This window comes from Elephas maximus, chromosome 11 (genome assembly GCF_024166365.1).
Source record: "Elephas maximus indicus isolate mEleMax1 chromosome 11, mEleMax1 primary haplotype, whole genome shotgun sequence".
NCBI classification, from domain to species: domain Eukaryota; kingdom Metazoa; phylum Chordata; class Mammalia; order Proboscidea; family Elephantidae; genus Elephas; species Elephas maximus.
The window spans coordinates 86642870-86662145 of NC_064829.1; the positions used below are offsets into that span (position 1 = coordinate 86642870).

Below are 19276 nucleotides of genomic sequence, written 5' to 3' on the forward strand. Positions count from 1 at the left end.
GGGAAACTGTAACATATTTGTTTTTAGGAAGAAGGACTTTTTTGCCTTTAAAGTTTTTGTCCTTTGTGAACAAATGATTTTAATTTCAACCCACTGAAGTCTGTTTCTTAAATTTACCAACAAATTTTTTGTGCCTGTAGCCCAAGTAACTCACATTTCTTAAGTGCTATTGATAGGTAATAAATGATTCTTTTTTAAATCTTATGGCTGCCTTGGCCCCACCTCGAGGATAACTAGCACTTCCTGCCAGTTTCTGGGAAGTTGTTCATCACCGTTCTTCCACATGCCCCTTGTTCTGACTCTTGTGGAGCCAGTGGGCGCTGCCTGCGGCCACATGGTCTTGTCACTTTTGTTGATAAAAGAAGGTAGGTGACAGCTTCCCACAGACATGAGTGTGGACATGGCTGCCCTCACCTGGCTCAGCTCGCAGAGATTCCATGTTTTAAATAAGCTCAGATAAAGTATAATGAGCAGGTACTGTTGATGAAGCTAAAATGTTGTCTGTATGTATGCATTTGTTTACCTGCCCAAGCATCAGGGTCTGATTCAGTGCTGAAAGGTGCAATGCAAACCGATTTCCTCATGTGGGACCTATAAAATTCATTTCAGAGTTGTTCAGCCACATCAACAGCAGATGTTTGATGAAGAGTTGCGCGATAATCCAGATGAAGAGCAGCCTGGTCCTTCTAGAAGAAAACGGCAGCCCAGTATGTCAGAGACAATGCCGCTGTACACACTTTGTAAGGAGGATTTAGAGAGTATGGACAAAGAGGTGAGCCAAATGGTCTTGCGCAGGGACCCAGGGCACCGCGCCCGCGGGCTCACCCCATGAGAGCCTGTGTGCAGGCGCACCCTGAATGTGCACCAGCACACCGAGGCAGAGCCCAGGCCTATGCACACGCCGTGTGGAGCGCTGCGTGTGGGGCTGTGGGCGAGTACCTCCGTATGCCGCGGAGCACTCCTGTAAAAGAGACCTATCACTATGTTAAGTGGTGTGCTGCCAAAATTTGGCACGAGTACACTTTAAAAATCAGATTTGGTAACTGCGTCAACAGTTCTCAGTCCCCTCTCCCACCCCCAGGACATTGGGCAGTATCTGGAGACACTTTGGTTGTCACAGCTGGGCAGGGGGAGGCGATACTGGCATCTAGTGGGTGGAGGCCAGGGAGGCTGCTACATACCCTGTGGTGCACAGGACGCCCCACGGCAGAGAATGGTCAGCCCAAACGAGGAGTGCTAGAGTTGAGAAGCCCTAGATGACCGTGTTTTCAGTTGAACATAGATGTTTTGTCTTTAAAGTCACAAATCACGCTGGCAGTTTATTGTAGCACCTTATTACACCACCAGGTGGATTTAGGCAACACAGGTGGGGCTGGTGCGTATTTTTTCAAATCTTCGTAGTGGGAATAGTGATAACAGGACTCCAAGTCCATTTTGAATTGGAGACTAAACATAATGGAGACGTTCCTTAGATGAAAACAAACAAAACTAAAATAGTTTTATAAGGCCACATTGCCGTCTGTCTCCTGGTTTCATCTTCAGCAACAACAGGACCCCCCAAAGCTTGAATAGACACTCACATGTAAGGCTACTTGCAGTCCCCAGCACCCTCTCAGCACTTAGCCCAAGGCTTTTGTTGGGAGGTTTCATACCTTTTGGGGTTTTTCTTAGTAGGAGGTTTGTACAGATTCATTCTGTGGCAGATGGTTCTTCAGAAGGGCCGTTGCAGAAGAATACACGCACGACATGTGATTGTGGTGTGTACACCCATAAGATGTGTGCCTGTGGTGTGTACACCAGTGAGTTGCGCCTGTGCCAGCTCCCAGCCAGAAGCTGGGTCCTATGAACGCCGTCCTTCTCTGCTTATATCTTAGCCTTTCCTGCAGACAAATAGCAAGCCCGCCATTCACACATGCACTTGGGGCCTGGTCCGTGAAGAGAAGAACCATCTCCATTCTTGTTGGGAATGCTGTGGGAGCATTTAGGGGGAAACACCAGTATTTTAGTTTATTTTCAGCAATAGCAGAAAAATGCAGAGGGTTATGTTCAGTGTTGAATCTTATTACAACTCAGATTACAGGCTAAGACAGTAGCATATTTTGTTAGAAATTAGCTCTTTTTTCAGGTGTGCTGAATGGCTCTATTTGCCATTTTTCTGCCTTTTAAGAAAATTTTTTTAAATATGTGCTGGTTTTTTTATTCTTTCATGAAAATTTTTTTCTGGAAAAATTCCCCTCAACTACCACTTCTTCTCAGGCCCAGTCTCTTGCATCTGGGACATCAGGTTGTATGAGAAGGGGTGGCTGGCTGCTTTCACTCAGGGGAGAGGAGGGCAGCATTCCATAGCACCCAGCTTCCACTGCTCCGTGTTTGTTCCCTCCTGGTTTTCCTAGGTGGTCAGTGGCACTTTGTGTTTGCTGTTGTATCTTGTGTGGACATGCAGTTGGTTTGCCAGGTATTACAACAACTCTGGTTCTTGTTCATTTGATATCAGAGGGGATTAAAATCTTAATGTGCATTAAAGTCTTAGATGCTGCCTTAGTTGGGCTCTTAAGAGGAGCAAACCAGTGAGACATACACATAGAAAGAGAGCAGTTTACTTCAAGGAAATGGCTCATGCAGTTATAGGGCTGGGAAGTCCCAAATCCATAGGTCAGTTGGCACGCTGGAGACTCTGCTGGCTCACAGGGTTGCAGGGGCTGGCGAATCCAAATCTGCAGGTCAGGCAGCAAGCCAGAGACTTCTGCAGGCTAACGGTCCAGTATCCAGAGGTCAGGTGAAGAGAAGAGCATAGGGTCAAGAGAGAGCAGACTCTGCCAGAACATCCATTTATATTCTGGAGGTGCAGACCGCAGTCCCAAGAAGGCTTCCCTTTCAACTGATTGGTAGATCACACCAGATCACATCATGGCTGAAATTACATCACATCATATCACTGTCATCCCATGGCATCATCCCGTTTCATCACATACTCCCATCACACCACCCATCACGTCACCCCATCTCAACATCACATCTCATCACTTCATCCAGCCCAGTGTCTTCCAAACCACCTAGAATCAGCCTAGCCATGTTGACACACAAAATTAACCATCATAGATGCATACAGCGGCTTTAGTCACTAAAATCAAATCCCTTTCTTTCAGAAATAAAAATTAACCTTAAAGCCTTAGATTTGGCTTTTCAGGAGCAAAATTGTTAGAGAGGTTGTTTGGACTGAGAGCCTGGCGAGCAGTGCACTGGTGTCTGATAAAGGTCCTGTGTGTGCAGGGACACTGTGTCCTGAGGGAGAGACAGTGCTGTTCCTGCCCCAAGGCACTGATGGCCACTCACTCCTGGGGAGGCGTGCCCAACCCTTCCTGCTGGTCTTGGGGTGGCCATGCCTCAGGTTTCTGGAGATCCTGGGAGGTTGGTTGCTGTGTGGTCATTGCTGTGCTCTGTGCCCACCATGATGGGTGACAGTGAGGAACACCAATGCCATGTGCCATTCTTGATGAAGAGGAAGGGTCAGGGACCAGTGGGCACAGTGGTATATAGGATGTAAGAGCTCACACCGCTCACTGCAGCTGTAGCCCTTAGATGTGGAGGCCACACCAGCAGCTACTGAGCCTTAGTGTGTGGTCCTCATCGTCCCCATCACACAACAAGGGCTGCGTGGGTGTGGGGAGTGGCAGTGAGGGCTCAGGCCTAGTTCCCCTTAACCTCAGTACCCCCTGGCAGCCTGAGGGGTACCACCGTCTCATAGCGAAGGCCCAGAGCAAACACCTGGCCTGACAGCCCCTCGGTTTAGGGACTGGCATGCTTGACTCAACCCCACGCTCTTGTCTTATGCTCCAGGTCTACACCTGCTTATCTCTGACCTAGTGTACTCCCACGTATAGTGTCTAATGGCACTGATGGCTGTTGGTGACGGATGAGGATGAGCATTTGAGCCCAGGGGCAGTGCGTCCTGCACTGATGACACTTGGGGTCCCGCAGTGTGCAGCAGGCAGGGCGCACTCTGGGCCCTTCAGCTCGATTGGGTCTTGGGCCAGTTCTTTAGATGCTGACTCCCTAAGATTCAAGGGGCGCCAAAGCAAGACTTGCTTTGTGGCTACTGCATTAGGGAGGATCAGACCAAGTGATGGAAGTGGCACCCATGGGTGAATGCATGAGTGGAAAGCAGGTATTAGACTGAATCTCAGATGGGGCTGTTCACAAAGCCACATGGCTGTCACGTGCAGCAGGCGCGATGCGTGAGGCTATTTATTCCACCACTGTGAGATGGGCTCCACCCAGGATAGCTGAAGGGCCCCACAGCTACTGGCTGTGTCCAGCCTCGCCTCCCCTCCTGCCTCTGGGACCTGCTTTCCGATGAGGTTTACCTGATACCAAGCAGAACTTTGAGATCGCAGTTTAAGAGGACTAATGTTAGAAACTGCTTCTGTTTAAAATATAAATTACAAGCATGTATGTGTATTACATTGTATTGTTTTGTCCTTGGATTTTTGAAAGTCAGGTATATTACATTTTGTGATATTACAGTAGCCATAGTCTTTTCAGCCCTTTCTATAAAGAACTGGAAGAAATGCCGGAACTCCTCACACCCTTTACTGTAAGGAGGCCCACGCTGGTGGTGATCTTGCTCAGTGTAGGAGTTAGTGCGGGAACCCATCACATCTTCTACTGTACCGAGTCCTGAACAGATGGTGGTGGTTGCACTTGGTGTAGAAGTCACCACAGGAACCCATTACACCCTTGCCTGTACTGAGTCCTGAACAGATGGTGGTGGTTGCACTTAGTGTAGAAGTCAATGTAGGAACCCATTACACCCTTGACTGTACCAAGTCCCGTGTGGTGGCGGTGGGTGTACTCACCTCCACCACAGTTGAAGGGCGGAGGAAGCCAACATGGGAAGCACGTACCTCTCTGATGAGATGTAAAATGCAGTGTGATTCCACGCCTCAGTGGCTTGAAGATGTTAGAGACAGTAAGCGCTGCTCTGAGGAGGGGCCTGTGTGCCTTCCTGAGGGCTGAGGGGCAGTTTCGTGCCTACTACCCTGAGTTGACATGGGCACATCCATCGTGGAAAACGAGTGCCTCACCTTGGTGCTCGCTACCTGTGGCCCCGTGTACACAGTAGTAATGCTGTCTCTGTCAGGCTGTCCCTGTCATTGCTGCAGGCGGCCTGGTGTTCTAACTCCTCCCTGATCATAGGACATTTATCAGACCAATTACCACTCTGCTACACCCGGCCGTGTGAGAAATGCCAGTCTGGACCCTACTGTGAGGAGGTAGTTGCTGCCTTAATGAGACACGCCTGACATCTTGTGCGGTTGTCGGCGTGATCTATGGTACTCACGCGGCTCCCTGTGACACCTGGTTAAGAACTCTGGTATGCACCTCTTCTCCTCTCTCCTCTGCAGAAAGAGTTCCACACAAGTTACAACTTCAGGGATTTTTGTTATTGAAGAATCTAGCGTACGGTTTATTTTTAACCTTTTCAACATGTTTCAGGTTTTGTTTTGTTTTTGTTGGTTGGTTGGTTTGGGAGTTTGAGGAAGATAGGGGCCAGGACTGTAACATAGATATCATTGTTAGCTGCTGTCAAGTGAGCCCCGACCCCATGGAGTCTTCATTGGCTGATTTTCAGGAGTAGATCATCAGGCCTTTCTTCCTTGTCTCAGCCTGGAAGCTCCACTGAAGCATGTTCAGCATCGTTGCTGTTATTGGGTGCCGTCAAACCGATTCCAACTCATAGCACCTCCATGTGACAGAGTAGAACTGCCCCATAGGATTTTCCAGGCTGTAATCATTACGGAAGCAGATCATCAGGTCTTTCTTCCTTGCCTGTCTTAGTCTGGAAGATCCACCGAAACCTCTTCAACATCATTGTTGTTGGGTACCATCAAGTCAATTGCGACTCACAGCAACCCCATGTGACAAAGTAGAGCTGCTCCATAAGGTTTTCTCAGCTGTGATTTTTACAGGAGCAGATGGCCAGACCTTTCTCCTATAGAGCCACAGGGTGGGTTTGAACCGCCAGCTCGTCCGTTAGCAGCCACGCAAGCCTCCACTGACGAGTGGGTGGTGGCACACACTTGGTGGCAGAACTGGTGTCCGGCCAGGACCGTCCTCATCCCTCTGTGTCTCTGTCCCAGTAAGTGCTGCCTCAGTCCTTGTGCGCAAGCGTTTCAATAGGAGGAGACCTATATTGAGCAGCAGCCAGCTGGCTGTGTGCCCCTTGGGCGTGCTGGGTGATGTGTGTGTCAGACTCTGTCCATGTCTCCCCTTTCTCCTCCACCACCGTCTGTCATGTCTCTGGCCTTTTCACCCTGTTTGTGTTTCTCATTTTGTGTGTGTGCATCCTGCTTCCTCCACATGGCTGTGTGTGTGGATTCACGTGTGTGTAAATGTGAAACATCTGCCTCTTTCATGCTCACCTCTTCGTATTTCTCCATTTTTGTCTCTTCCCACTTTCTTTTCTTCTTAATCCACCTTTCTTTAACTGGAGGCAAATTAAAACTTGATGCCATTTTTGCTTCTTCTGGCCATATTATATCTTCATTGATCTATCTTAAAGGGCCACTAACTAGAACTTGGAGAATATACTTTCTTTGATGGCCTGTGTTTGCCATATTCAAAGTAGATAAGAGGTTTTTGTGGTTGGATATGTGGGTTGTGGCTCCAAAATAGAAGAAAAATTCTGTAATTCAAATCCAAACATACAACAATCCATTCTAAAGGTTAAAACATTAAACTTGTTTTTGGGGTTAGATAACTGGTTAAGTATGAGCTTTAAATAATCAAAGAACAACTTGATGTAACAGAATCATTTTGATTTCTAAAAGTAAAGCATTAGAGTTTGTTTGGAGAGAAATGCAGTGAAGGGCTCTTGGTGCTGGCCCAGGCGAGTGGACTTTTTCCACTGACTACAGCTCAGTACCCTGGACAGCATCTAAAACCCACTCTGAAAAGTCAGCAGCAGCAGCAGGTCAATTGAGGAGGGTTTCACTGACCTATGTGATACATAGGTCAGCTGTAACACAAACTAAGGGAGGCTAAAGAGGTGTGTGGTTGTAAGGCTTCTACATTTTACTTGAAGTGGTAAAGTGCTCGGTGAACTGTGGAAGGGAGGGAGGAGGAGGATGGAAAGAAGGACAGATGTAATCTCAGAGCAGCTACTGACAAGTCATACAAAGAGATATAGCCAAAAAGCCAATAGATAAATCAAGTAGAATACAAAAAAAAGTATTCAGATAACACAATAGGAGGCAGCAGAAAGGAGAGACAGGACAAAAACAGAGGATACAAAGAAAAAATATTAAAAAGACCAAACTATATTCTGTCTGTAAGAATCACACTTTAAATATACATTAAAAAAAAAAAAAAAACCAAACCCAGTGCTGTCGAGTCGATTCCGACTCATAGCGACCCTATAGGGCAGAGTAGAACTGCCCCATAGAGTTGCCAAGGAGGGCCTGGAAGATTCAAACTGCCGACCCTTTGGTTAGCAGCTGTAGCACTTAACCACTACGCCACCAGGATTTCCTAGATAGGCTAAATTTTAAAGGCTAGGCAAAAGATACTAACATGCAAACACTAATCAAAAGAAAGTTAGAGTGGCTATATTAATGTCAGACAAAATAGAATTCACAGTAAGGGAAATCACCAGAAATAAAGCAGGACGTTGCATAATGATCCAGGGGTCAGTTCACCAAGAAGACAGAATGATTTCAAGTATGTGTGCACCTAACAAGTGAGCTCCAAATACGTGAAACAAAACCTGGTAGAACTGAAAGGAGAAATAGACAAATGCCCAGGCATAGTTGGAGCCTCGAACATTCCTCGGTAATCTTAGGACAAGCAGATGGGAAGTCAGCAAGGACACAGGACCTGGGCAGCAGCATCCAGCCTGGCTGAATCACATTCGCAGACATAGCACGGTCTTCCCAAGCCGTGGGTCTCACATCAACACACAGTGGTCTGGGCCGTGGAACACACTTCAACAGAGCTACGAAAAAGGCTCTGAGAACTAATAAATAAGTTTAGTAAGGACTCTGGACAGACGGTCACTGTACGAAAATCAGTTTTATTTCTACATAACAACAGTGAGCAATTAGAAATTGAAATTTTTGGAAAGTACCATTTATAGTTGTTCTCCCTAAAATGAAATACTTAGGTATAAATATAACAAAATATGTGCAGGATACATAACGCCTTATATCACAAAACACTGATGAAAGAAATCGAAGACCTAAACAAATGGAGTGATATCTCTGATCCATAACTGTGAGTATTCAAGGTTGTTAGGAAATTGGTTCTCCCCAAGTGGACCTGTGGAATCAATGCCGTGTCATCAATATTCCAGCAGAAATTTTCTTAGATATCAGGAAGCTGGTTCTTAAACTTACATGAAAAAGTAAAGGAACTAGAATGGTCAAAACAATTTTGGAAAAGAACTAAGAGCACTCACTACCTGGCTTCAGGCCTTCCTACAAAACAATAGTGTTCAGGACACTGTGGGATTGACAGAAGGATACCCACAGATTGATGGAAAGGAATAAAGAATCCAGAAATAGACAGACTCAAATATGGTCAGTTGATTTTTGACAAAAGTGCAAAGACAGTTCAATGCAGAAGAGGGTAGTCTTTTCAGCACATAGTGGTGGGACAATTGGACAGCCATCTGCCACAAAAAGATCCATTGATGCATGTGTTACACCTTATTCAGAATTTCACTCAAGATGGGTCATAGATCTAAATGGAAATTGTAAAACTTCTAGAAGGAAATATAGGAGAAATTTTTTGTGACCTTGGTTCAGGCAATGAGCTCTTAGATGCAACACCAAAAGCATGATGGCATTAAAAAATATAAAACTGATAATCATCAATTTTAAAAACTTACCCTGTGAAAAATACTGTTAAAAGAATGAAAAGTTAAGTCTGGGAGAAAATAGTTACAAAACATGTATTTGACAAAGGATTTGTATCCAGAAAATATAATATATTCTCAAAACCCAACTGTAAGAAGACAAACAGTTCAATAACAAAATGGGCAAAATATTTCAATAGACACCTCACCAGAGAAGATATATGGCTAGCACATAAGCACATGAAAATATTTTCCACGTTACTAGTCATTAAAAAAACCAAACCCGTTGCTGTCAAGTCGATTCCGATGCATAGCGACCCTGTCGGTCAGAGTAGAACTGCCCCACGGGCTTTCCAAGGAGCGCCTGGTGGATTCAAACTGCTGACCTTTTGGCTAGCAGTCATAGCTCTTAACCACTATGTCACCAGAGTTAGGGAAGTACAAATTAAAGCCACAGTGAAAATCAGTGGAGAATTGCTGGAGGGGGGTGTGAATGGTACACCACTTGGGAAAATAGTTGGCAGTTTCCTATAAATACTTACACTTAACATATGGCCCAGCAGCCCCGCTACTACTAGGTATATATTTACTCAAAAGAAGTGAAAACTTACGTTCGTGTAAAGCTTGTACACAAATGTGTATAGCAGCTTTATTCATATCTCCAGGGACTGGAAGCCCAGATGTCTCAGGGTGTCTGTGCAGTGGAACAATACTTCTTGGCGGTAAGAAGGAGGGAGCCTGGTAGACACACGGCAGGATGGTCTCAAACGCTTTGTGCGAGGGGAGAAGCCAGTGCATAGGCCACATCCTACACATGGTGTCTGCATGATGTCCTAGAAAAGACCACAGAGGGGAACAGACCAGTGGTTGCCAGGGGCTGGAGCTGGGGCAGGGGACTGACCACAAAGGGGCTTCATGAGGGACTTTTTTGGGTGGTGGAATTGTTCTGTAACTTGATCATGGTGGTAATCTATGTACTTAGGAAAACTAATAGTGAAATTAATGTATGTAAAATCTTAAGCAAACTGAATACTTAAATTGGAAGGAAAAATTAGTAAATGGAGTGTTTTTAAACTTATTCTATATGCCCCATTGTTTATTGAACATAGTGATTTTAGCTTTATGTTTTGAATCAGCGTTGTTGTTAGTTGCAGTCAAGTCAATTCCTACTCATGGTGATCCTGTGTATGTCAGAGTAGAAACTGTTCTATAGGATTTTCAGAGCTGTGACCTTTTGGAACCATATCTCCAGGTCTGTCTTCCAAGGCGCCTCTGGGTAGGTTCAGACCACCAACCTTTTAGCTAGTAGTGAAGCGCTTAACCATTTGCACCACTCAGGGATTCATGGCATATACTAAACCCTCAACTTTATTGAAGTATAATTTGCATACCGCAAAACATATTTTAAGTGTTTGTTGTTGTTAGGTGCCATCAAGTTGGTTTCTGACTTGTATCGACCCTATACACAACAGAACGAAACACTGCCCGGACCTGTGCCATCCTCAAAATCGTTGCTATGTTTGAGCCCATTGTTGTAGCCACTGTGTCAGTTCATCTCATTGAGGGTCTCCCTCTTTTTCACTGACCCTCTACTTTACCAAGCATGATACCCTTGTCCAGGGACTGGTCCCCTTGATAACATGTCCGAAGTAAGCAGGACGAAGTCTCACCATCCTCCCTTCTAAGGAGCATTCTGGCTATACTAATTCCAAGACATTTGTTCGTTCTTCTGACAGACCATGGTATATTCTTCATCAACACCATAATTCAGTTTTACGTGTACTGTTTGGTATCTCTTGATAATTGTTTACCCCATGTAACCACTACCACAGGCAAGACAGAGAACTTTTCCATCACCCCTGTAAAGTGTCATACCCTTTGCAGCCCCCAGACTACCCTCCTCTGACACCAGCGGGCCACTCTGTGTGCTGCAGACCAGTTTGGCCAGTGGTGGGGTTTCATTAAAATGGAGCCATCTCGTGTACACTCTTATGTCTGATTTCTTTAGAATATGCAGAAATGGAAAATATATTCCAGAATAAATTTGTAGGACTTCAGAAAGGGTAGGAAATCTTAAGCTTCATAGACCTCAATAACTAATGCCCATACTTCTTTTTCTTTTAAATTTTGCCTGAACATTCAAGCAGCTTTGAATCTTCTTGAAACAGACTGCCCCTTGCCCCCGCTTTACAGCTGTCAGTCTCTCTCTGGTGCTTTGTTTTGTTTTAAACAAGATCTGCTGCCTAATAAGGAGTCACTGAGTGGCACAAACAGGCACTCAACTGCTAACTAAAAGACTGGCACTTCATATCCAGAGGCACCTTGGAAGAAAGCCCTGGCGATCCACTTCAAAAACTGAAGCCGTTGAAAACCCAGTGGAGCACAGCTCTCCCCTGACACACATGGGGTTGCCGTCCCTGAGTCGGAGTTGACCCGACAGCAGCTGGTTTGGTTTTTAAGTTTTGTTTTTTACTGCCTAATATCAGATTTTCATTCTTCTTAATTTAATTTTTATTAATACTTTAATCAAAAACCTGCACGTAACTTTAAAAGTCAAATAGCACCACAGGCTTCACACGAGAGAGCACTAGCACTCCTCATTCCCTCTCCTGGGTCCTGGTTGTAGACCCCCCGCCACATAAGTGTTAACCCCTTGGGTGTTGGTCCTGGGCCCCCCATGAGAGCATTAACCCTTCAGGTCTTGGTCTCGGCCTTCCATGTCAGTGTTAACCCCTTGGGTCTTGGTCTCCAACCCCCACTTGAGCGTTAATCTTCTTCCCGGGCTCCTTACATTGGTGTTAACCCCTTGGGTCTTGGTCCCGGGCCCCACGTCAGTGTTAAATCCTGTTCTAGTGCCACTTTCTGGCTTCTAAGTCCTGAGCCTACACTGTTGTTTCTTGAGTTTAAATTTTCAACTTTATCTGCTTCACAGCAATTCTCACACTCCCCCCCGCCCCACACCTGTTCCTTCTGCCTTACCTTCCTGTGTAGTTGGTGTCACGAATCTTGGTTAAACATGACTGAATAGTGCCCCTGGCTGAGTCGCAGTATAATGGGACCACGTTTCATTTCTCGTACAGGACTTTGTTCTTCTTGGAGGTGTTAGGTTGGCTTTTTGTTTTTTTGTTTTTCCATACATATGACACAGTTCTCCAGACTACAGCAGAAACATGGAGCCCGCACCGTAGGCTCTAGCACCCTGGGTGTTCTTAGCGATGTCTTCAGCCTGGACCCGTGTTGCTGGTTGCCTCAGGGAATTCCTGAGCTGGGGAGAAGATTTTTAGATCTCACATATCCAAAAAACCTTTATTCTGCCTTCAGCCTGACTTGTCATCTGGTGCACATAAAATCTAGGCGCGAACGCTGCCCTCACTCTGGCGTCATCATGCCGGTTCTGTCGCCTCAGCGTTGCTGCCAGAGAGGCGGGTGCTACCACGTTGGTGCTGCACTCGTATGCCGTGTAAGCTGGGCCCTACTTCTAGAGTACATTTTGGTGTCATCTCTTGGACAACTTCCTTTCCCCCCAATCTTTTCTTTCTGGAACTCGTGTCACACTTGGGCAGGACCTCCTAGGTTGGCACTCTCATCGCGTTACTTTTTCAGCTTCATATCTCTGTCTTGTTGCAGTTTTTGGGAGACTTCTTCAGCTTAACCTTCCAACCCTTCCGCTTCTAGTTTCTGCTCTCAGTTTTTAATGTCTGAGGATGACTTACTTTCCCTGAATGTTTAAGTGCCGTCTGTCACTCACACCAACTTTGTTTAAGATCCCTTCCTGCTGTTTGCCGGGTATGGTCTCTGCCATTTCAGTTAGGGAGCCCTGGTGGCATGGTGGTTAAGAGCTCAGCTTCTAACCAAAAGATTGTCAGTTTGAATCCACCAGCCACTCCTTGAAAACTATGGGGCAGTTCTACTCTGTCCTATAGGGTTGCTATGAGTCAGAATCAACTCAGTGGCAACGGGTTTGGGTTTTTTTGGTTTATGTCAGTTAAGGTTTTCCTCAAATGTCCAAGGATCCTTGGCTTTCTGTTCTCATTTAAAAGGGACACAATAAAAGCTGACTGGGCATTCCCAGTGTAGACAGGTGAGTCTTCTCAATGTAGACAAATGTGTTCGTGCTCAGTGTAGACCGGTGAGTCCTCTCAGTGCAGATGAGTGGGTCCGCACTTGGTGTACATGGGTGACATTCATTGTAGGGTGATGGGGAGACTAGGTCATTTCCTTGGGGACAGTCAAATATCAGTGCAGTCAGCATTTGCAGAGAGGGGTCTCAGAGTTGAGGGTGGAGAGGGGGTTGGTTTCCCTTAACCCTGAATATACCTCTGCAAATCACCGTTCTGTTACAGCTTCACCACACTGTGCTTCTGCTTCCTGCTAGGAAGGAGACTCGGAGGGCCGCACAGATCCCAAACCACACAGATTCTGACCAGCCTCCTGTTTCAGCCTAAACGCCCCCTGAGACACGCGTCAGCCCCTGCCCTTCACCTTCCTGGCCCTTAGGGGTCAGTGCCTGTGACAAATGCTCTGGGGCTACCTCTTGCTCTCAGGAGGGCCTGGGGTCGGCATCTGTGTACTCTGTGGTGTTGACACAAGGACACCTCCGTCTGTCTGTGGGCTTTAGGTTTTTATTTATTGAAAATTTTGTTTACTAAAGTGCTAGTGGTTTAAAGTTTTACTGTGTGTGAAAATCTGTATGTAAGAAAGAAATTATGGTGTTATCTCTGATTTTATAAAAGATTTATCATAATCTTCCTCTAAATGGAGAACTTTCTCAGTGAATTTTAGAGTACCTGATTTGCATAAATCACTTTAGGGAACATATGTACTGCCCACCGCCAACATCTTGAGTGTGGTGTTTAAATCACACAACTCAAGTTTGGCTCCTGTCAGAAGCCATTTCTGAATACCTCAGGTTGGTTTTCTGTGTTTCTTTTTCACGTCATAAAATTTCCTCTTTGACCTTTGAATTTTTGTGTTCATAAAAATATCTTAATTGGCATGATTTGCTTAAAAAATACATTTTAACTGGCATGTTAGTCTTCTTTGCTACATAACAAATTACCACAAATTTAACGGCTTAAAACGGCACCTATTTATTATCTTACAGTTTCCATGGGTCAGAAATCCAGGCATGGTGTGACTGGGGACTTCACTCAGGCTCTCACAAGGCTGAAAGTATCAGAAAGGCTGCAGTCCTTTCTGGAGCTCAGGGCTTCCTCCAGGCTCACATGGTTGTTGGTAGAATTCAGTTTTGTGGTGGTAAAACTGAGGTCCTCAGCTGTGCACAGCCCCTGCCATGTGGTCCTCCCACGGTCAGCTCGCACCACAGAGCCCACATAGTCCTCCCATAGACAGATCACATCACGTGGTCCTCTCACAGACAGCTCACAACACAGAGCCCATGTAGCCCTCCCACAGACAGTTCACACCACGTAATCCTCCCCAGACAGGACAGCTCACACCACAGAGCCCCCATGGTCTTCCCCACAGACAGCCCGCACCAGTGCCCAAATGATCCTCCCACAGACAGCTTACAGCACAGAGCCCATGTGGTTCTTCAGCGGAAAGTTTACACGCACAGTTGTAAAATGAGAAAGGAGAATCACCTGGCTCTCCCCGTCTTTAGTCTTGTAAGAGGGAAGTACCTCAGTATATGTTGGCTTGCAGCAAGTCCAGCCTCACAGATAAGTTTGTGGGTGAAGCAGTGAAGAAGCGGGTGTTACAGAAGTGGTGAGGGTGCTCGGCCACCCAGGCCCCAAATGTGGCCACAATCTGACCACGTCACAACTGACGTGGGCATACCTGCAGGGGTCAGGAAAGGCTCTGCACAATGTGTCGCTGCCGTATCCTTCTTCTGTGTACATATCTTTCTGGAAAAAGGCACATTCACTGTCTGCTTCTGTGTAACTTCAGATCCCAGTATTCACGTATCGTGTGGAATTATTATCTAGTCCACTGCGGAAATTTTGCTTAATGGTGGAAAAGTTACATCTGGGAGTTAATCCTCTGTTACAGTTTTTCTTCCCTTGGGGATGGGGGCAAACTGAGTGGATTCTTTAGAAAATTAACGTAAACATACTTTTGGCCAATTATCAGGTGGATGACATCTTAGGAGAAGGCAGCGATGACAGTGACAGTGAAAAGAAGAAGCTGGAAGAGGAGGAGGAGGAAGGGAAGCCACCAAACAGGGAAGCCAAGGCCCCGGGAGCCAGAGCAGAGCAAAAGGCCATGCTGTCTTGGTCCAGCGAGCAGAGCCTGGCAGGCAGTGTTGTACCCAGGTAAGCATCTGCAGGTACGGAGAGAATGCCAGACCACCCACGACAACCCCAGGAGGCGCTGGGCATTAATGGTGTGTCAGACAGCTTCTGTTTTCATTACTGCGTCATTGTCATCATCATTATTCTGGGTGTCTTACCAACCAGCACGGGAAACAGGTGCTGTCTCACCAGTGCTTGCATTTCCTGGCCACAGTAAGTGTTCAGAGCCGCCATTTTTCAAAGCTGCAGGAAGTGGGAACGCTGCATAAACGCTGAACACCAATGGTCCAGAGCTTGGGACCTGAGATGGCAGATACTGCTGTCTTGTCTTGTTTCAGAGTTTTTAAGAGCAAATATAGATTCTTAACACCTTAACATTTTCAGAATAAAGCATTCACGGTAACGTGAATTTTTATTGAAGTTTTTATGATTTGAGTTACTAGGCACGCTGATTTTTTTCTCTATCAAAAAGTTGCCTGTGTGTATTATAAGTGGCACTGCACGTGTGAGAGTGTGTTCAAGCAGTGCACAGGGAGTGCAGTGGAATGCTGCTCACGCTAACCCAGTCCATGTTTTGAGAGGGGATTGCGGTCAGTGATTCATGGTGTCCTTGTGGGGGTGTTCTTTGTATCAAGGGCGGGCACAGAAAGGCCCCCTTTCCCTCCCCTGCCCAAGACCCTCTCCCTGGCATCATGTGTTTCCATGTTTAAGGCTGTGTCTTGGAGCTCATGCCATAATCAGAACACTGGATTTTTCTGATCCTTTTTTGTGACTAACCATGTCCCTTGTATGATGCCAGCGTGTTACCCAGCTGGCCCCATAGTCCCCAGCACTCTGCCTAGAGAGACCATGTTGCAGCGTGTCTTCTCACATGCAAGTGTAAATGTGGGGAGATTCCTGGGCTTTCTGGTTATTAGCACTAGTTTCTCTGTAACACACCCTTGTTGAGACAGAGTCATGCACAGCCCTAGTCCCAGTGTGTCTGCCTGTCACTGTAGTCACGTAGTGCAGATGGTCCCTGATCTTTGGGAGGCAGTGCTCACGCACTCCCCATGAAGGAATCCGCATGATCCGGTCAGTGGGTCATATAGGGAGCTGTTTGCTTTGGTCAAAAATACTAAATAGAACCTTCTGTCAGCATCATCACCTGCTTGCTACTGTCTGGACAGGCTTCGTTCTAGTCCTGTGGCCAATTTTATCATTTAGTAAAACATCCCCTTGAAGTTAGAGCCTTAAGTGGCCCCTATATGGTCCTTGATGTTTTTAATCCAGTAAACATCAATCCAGTGCTTTTAAAGGAAACAATATAGCTGTAGTTATTCTATCAAAGTGGTCCCCAGCTCATAATATCTCCACAAGGCAGTATTCTCACACATTGGGACTCAGGTGACACTGCCCAGGTCATAGAGTGACCTTCCTTTTCTCTGAAAGCCCACATTCACTTTTGCTATGCTCGTGTGTTCCACAAACCAGCCTCCACCTGCCTGGGGGATGGCCAGCTCGCGCCTCCATACGCAGATGCCATCTCTCAAGTCCTTGGCCCTACCACTTAGCACTGTGCTGTGGACTCCCATAGGCACGCCACCGAGCTTTTCTGATCTTGGTCACCTCACCTAGAGAATGGGGAAAATAGCGTGCTTCCTGGATTGGAATTCAGGAGATAGCGTATACAGAGTACTTGGAGCACCCAGCACCTGGGAGAACCTTGAGAGGTCCACCACTTCTCTGAGAGCCCCCAGCTGCAGGGCCCATGCTAAGGCCACCCTTATCGGCAAGTGGCTGCATCTCCCTGACTTGTACCTGCCCCTGCTTTGGGGCAATCGTAGCAGACACCAGTGCTCAGCAGACCTTGAGGAGTGATCTGTACAGGACTTGGTCGAAGAATGAGAATGAACATCCTTGCTTTGTTTTTTTGTATTTACTAAATTATCTGTCTGTGGCAGAACCGAAATTCACAAAGTAAATCAGGTTACATAAACAAGAGCCTGCTCTCCTGGGTTGGAGGAGAGGGGAAAAGCTCTGGCGCGCTGTAGAGGCAGTGTTGTTAAATGAGTGGCCAGTGGGCCCAGGAGGGTAAGGTGTTAGGCTCAGCTCTGCATCTCGTTAGTTGTGGCCTTGGGCCAGTGTCATGGATTGAACTATGTCCCCCCAAAATAGGTGCCAACTTGGTTGGGCCGTGATTCCCAGTATTGTGTGGATGTCTCCATTTTGTGATTTCCATATGTGTTGTAAATCATAACCCCTGCCTGTGGTTAAAGAGGATTAGGGTGGGATGTAATACCCTTGCTCAGGTCACATCCCTGATCCAGTGTAAAGGGCATTTCCCTGGGGTGTGGCCTCTACCACCTTTTATTTTACAAGAGATAAAATGACATAGAAGCAAGCAGAGAGTAGGGGACCTCATACCGCTAAGAAAGCAGTGACGGGAGCAGAGTGCATCCTTTGGACCCCAGGTTCTGCACAGAAAAGCTCCCAGTCCAGGGGAAGATTGATGACAAGGACCTTCCTCCAGAGCCAATAGAGAGAAAGCCTTCCCTTAGAGCTGACCCCCTGAATTTGGACTTCTAGCCTACTAGACTGTGAGAAAATAAATTTCTCTTTGTTAGAGTCGTCTACTTATGGTATTTCTGTTACAGCAGCACTAGATGACTAAGACAGTGAAGCACTTGATTTTTCTGTGCATCCACTCCTTCCTGTGCAGTGAGAGGATGACCCAGCATCCCCTCAGATTTCCCCTACGTTGTTGGAGCAAGTGTTCTGGCAGGAAGCCTTTATGGGATTGATGGGCTGTTAGAATCCTCAGGCACGTAGTGGGGGCTAGGAGGATGTCAAGAAGTGAGAAGGACAGGTCGCTGTGGAGCTGGAGCAGGAGTCCAGGTGGATTGGTCGTCAGAGTTCCTCTTGCTAACTTGCTCCTAAATTGGCCTCCCAGGAACCTGCCTATCTGTTTGCCAAGTCCTCAGGCGGGAAGGGTGGGCATACTTTACTTTAATCATAGTTTTACTTTGTGCTTGATATATTTGACTTGGGTAATTTGTGGAATTTGAGATCAGAAAAATAAAGCATCCTAAACATTTGGTCACATTCAGCTTTGTTTCATACAGACTCCATTACATCTTTTACCTGCTGTAAAGCTTTCTTTCATTTGTCAGCTAGACTAATGCAACATAATGCAATTCATTAGGAATTCATTATAAATAGAGCCTATTTTCCATTCCTACCATGTGTCTACTTTGTGTGTATTTGGCCATCACAAAAGGTTTAACATGTGATAGCAGCAGCCCAGCCTCCAGTTGTGAGCCATTGTGTGCTTTCATCTCCAGCCTTTATTGGGGGATGTTCACATGTTCTCCCTCAGCTATCAAAATTGTGACTCTCAGATTCATGGGATCTTATTCCTTTCAATACCGGAAACTTAATGAGTATCATTTTCTGGTTATATTTCATTCCCTTTCCTAGGGGAATAGAAGTGTGTTTTTTTTGTTTTTTTGTTTTAATTTTCACAAAATAGTATTTTTATTTGAAAGGAAGTCGAGCATGTTTTGGGCGTTTTTGTTTGTTTTGCGTATAGGGTGTCGATTCTGTAGTGATTTCCCATGTGCTGTGACACATTCCATATTGAGATGCAGGTTTGGTTTGGTAGCACAGCTTGCTGATTGCACGTGGGCAAGCTGTTCTCCAGGATCGTAATGTCACTTAAGCTTGAAAATGACTTAACAGAAGAGGATAGATGTATTTTTAAATTTGTCTACCAACTAAGAGTTAATTCTTTTCTCTTTCAGATCAACAAACGCTAAATGTCTGTTATATACAGGGCACTTTCATTACTTAGGTAAATCACTGAGATAAAAAGCCAAGTATATTTGAAATGCATTTGCCCCAAGAAAATAACTTCAGAATGTTTAAAATACAAACACATCATCATCACCACCCTTTGCAAATAATGGAAAAAGTCAGTACTAATGCAGTGTATTCAAGATCTTTAACGTTCTGTTCATTTCTCAGGTAGCGCCAGCTTGTGCCTCATGCTTGGGGTAGTGGGAGGGCCTCAGAGCTGGCAGCAGGCGACTTCAGGAAAACAACAGAAAATGTGGTTTCTTCCTTCAGATTGTTTCTAGAGGAAAGTAAAAACAAAGTATTTAACTAGCAAAAAATATAGTAGAGCATA

At 45.9% G+C, this 19276-nt stretch overlaps 1 protein-coding gene across 6 annotated transcripts in view; it reads left to right on the forward strand.

The window, feature by feature from the left end:
* CTDP1 (CTD phosphatase subunit 1) overlaps positions 1–19276 on the forward strand; it is a 66618-nt gene that overhangs the window by 40656 nt on the left and 6686 nt on the right. For 5 of the 6 annotated variants that reach the window (XM_049900560.1, XM_049900555.1, XM_049900557.1 and 2 more), the window contains exons 11-12: positions 610–772; positions 14948–15129. In XM_049900560.1, coding sequence (XP_049756517.1) covers positions 610–772; positions 14948–15129 — 345 coding nt within the window. Of the gene's footprint in view, positions 1–609; positions 773–14947; positions 15130–19276 lie in introns of those variants that run through there. The other variant, XM_049900561.1, reaches the window with a different exon arrangement.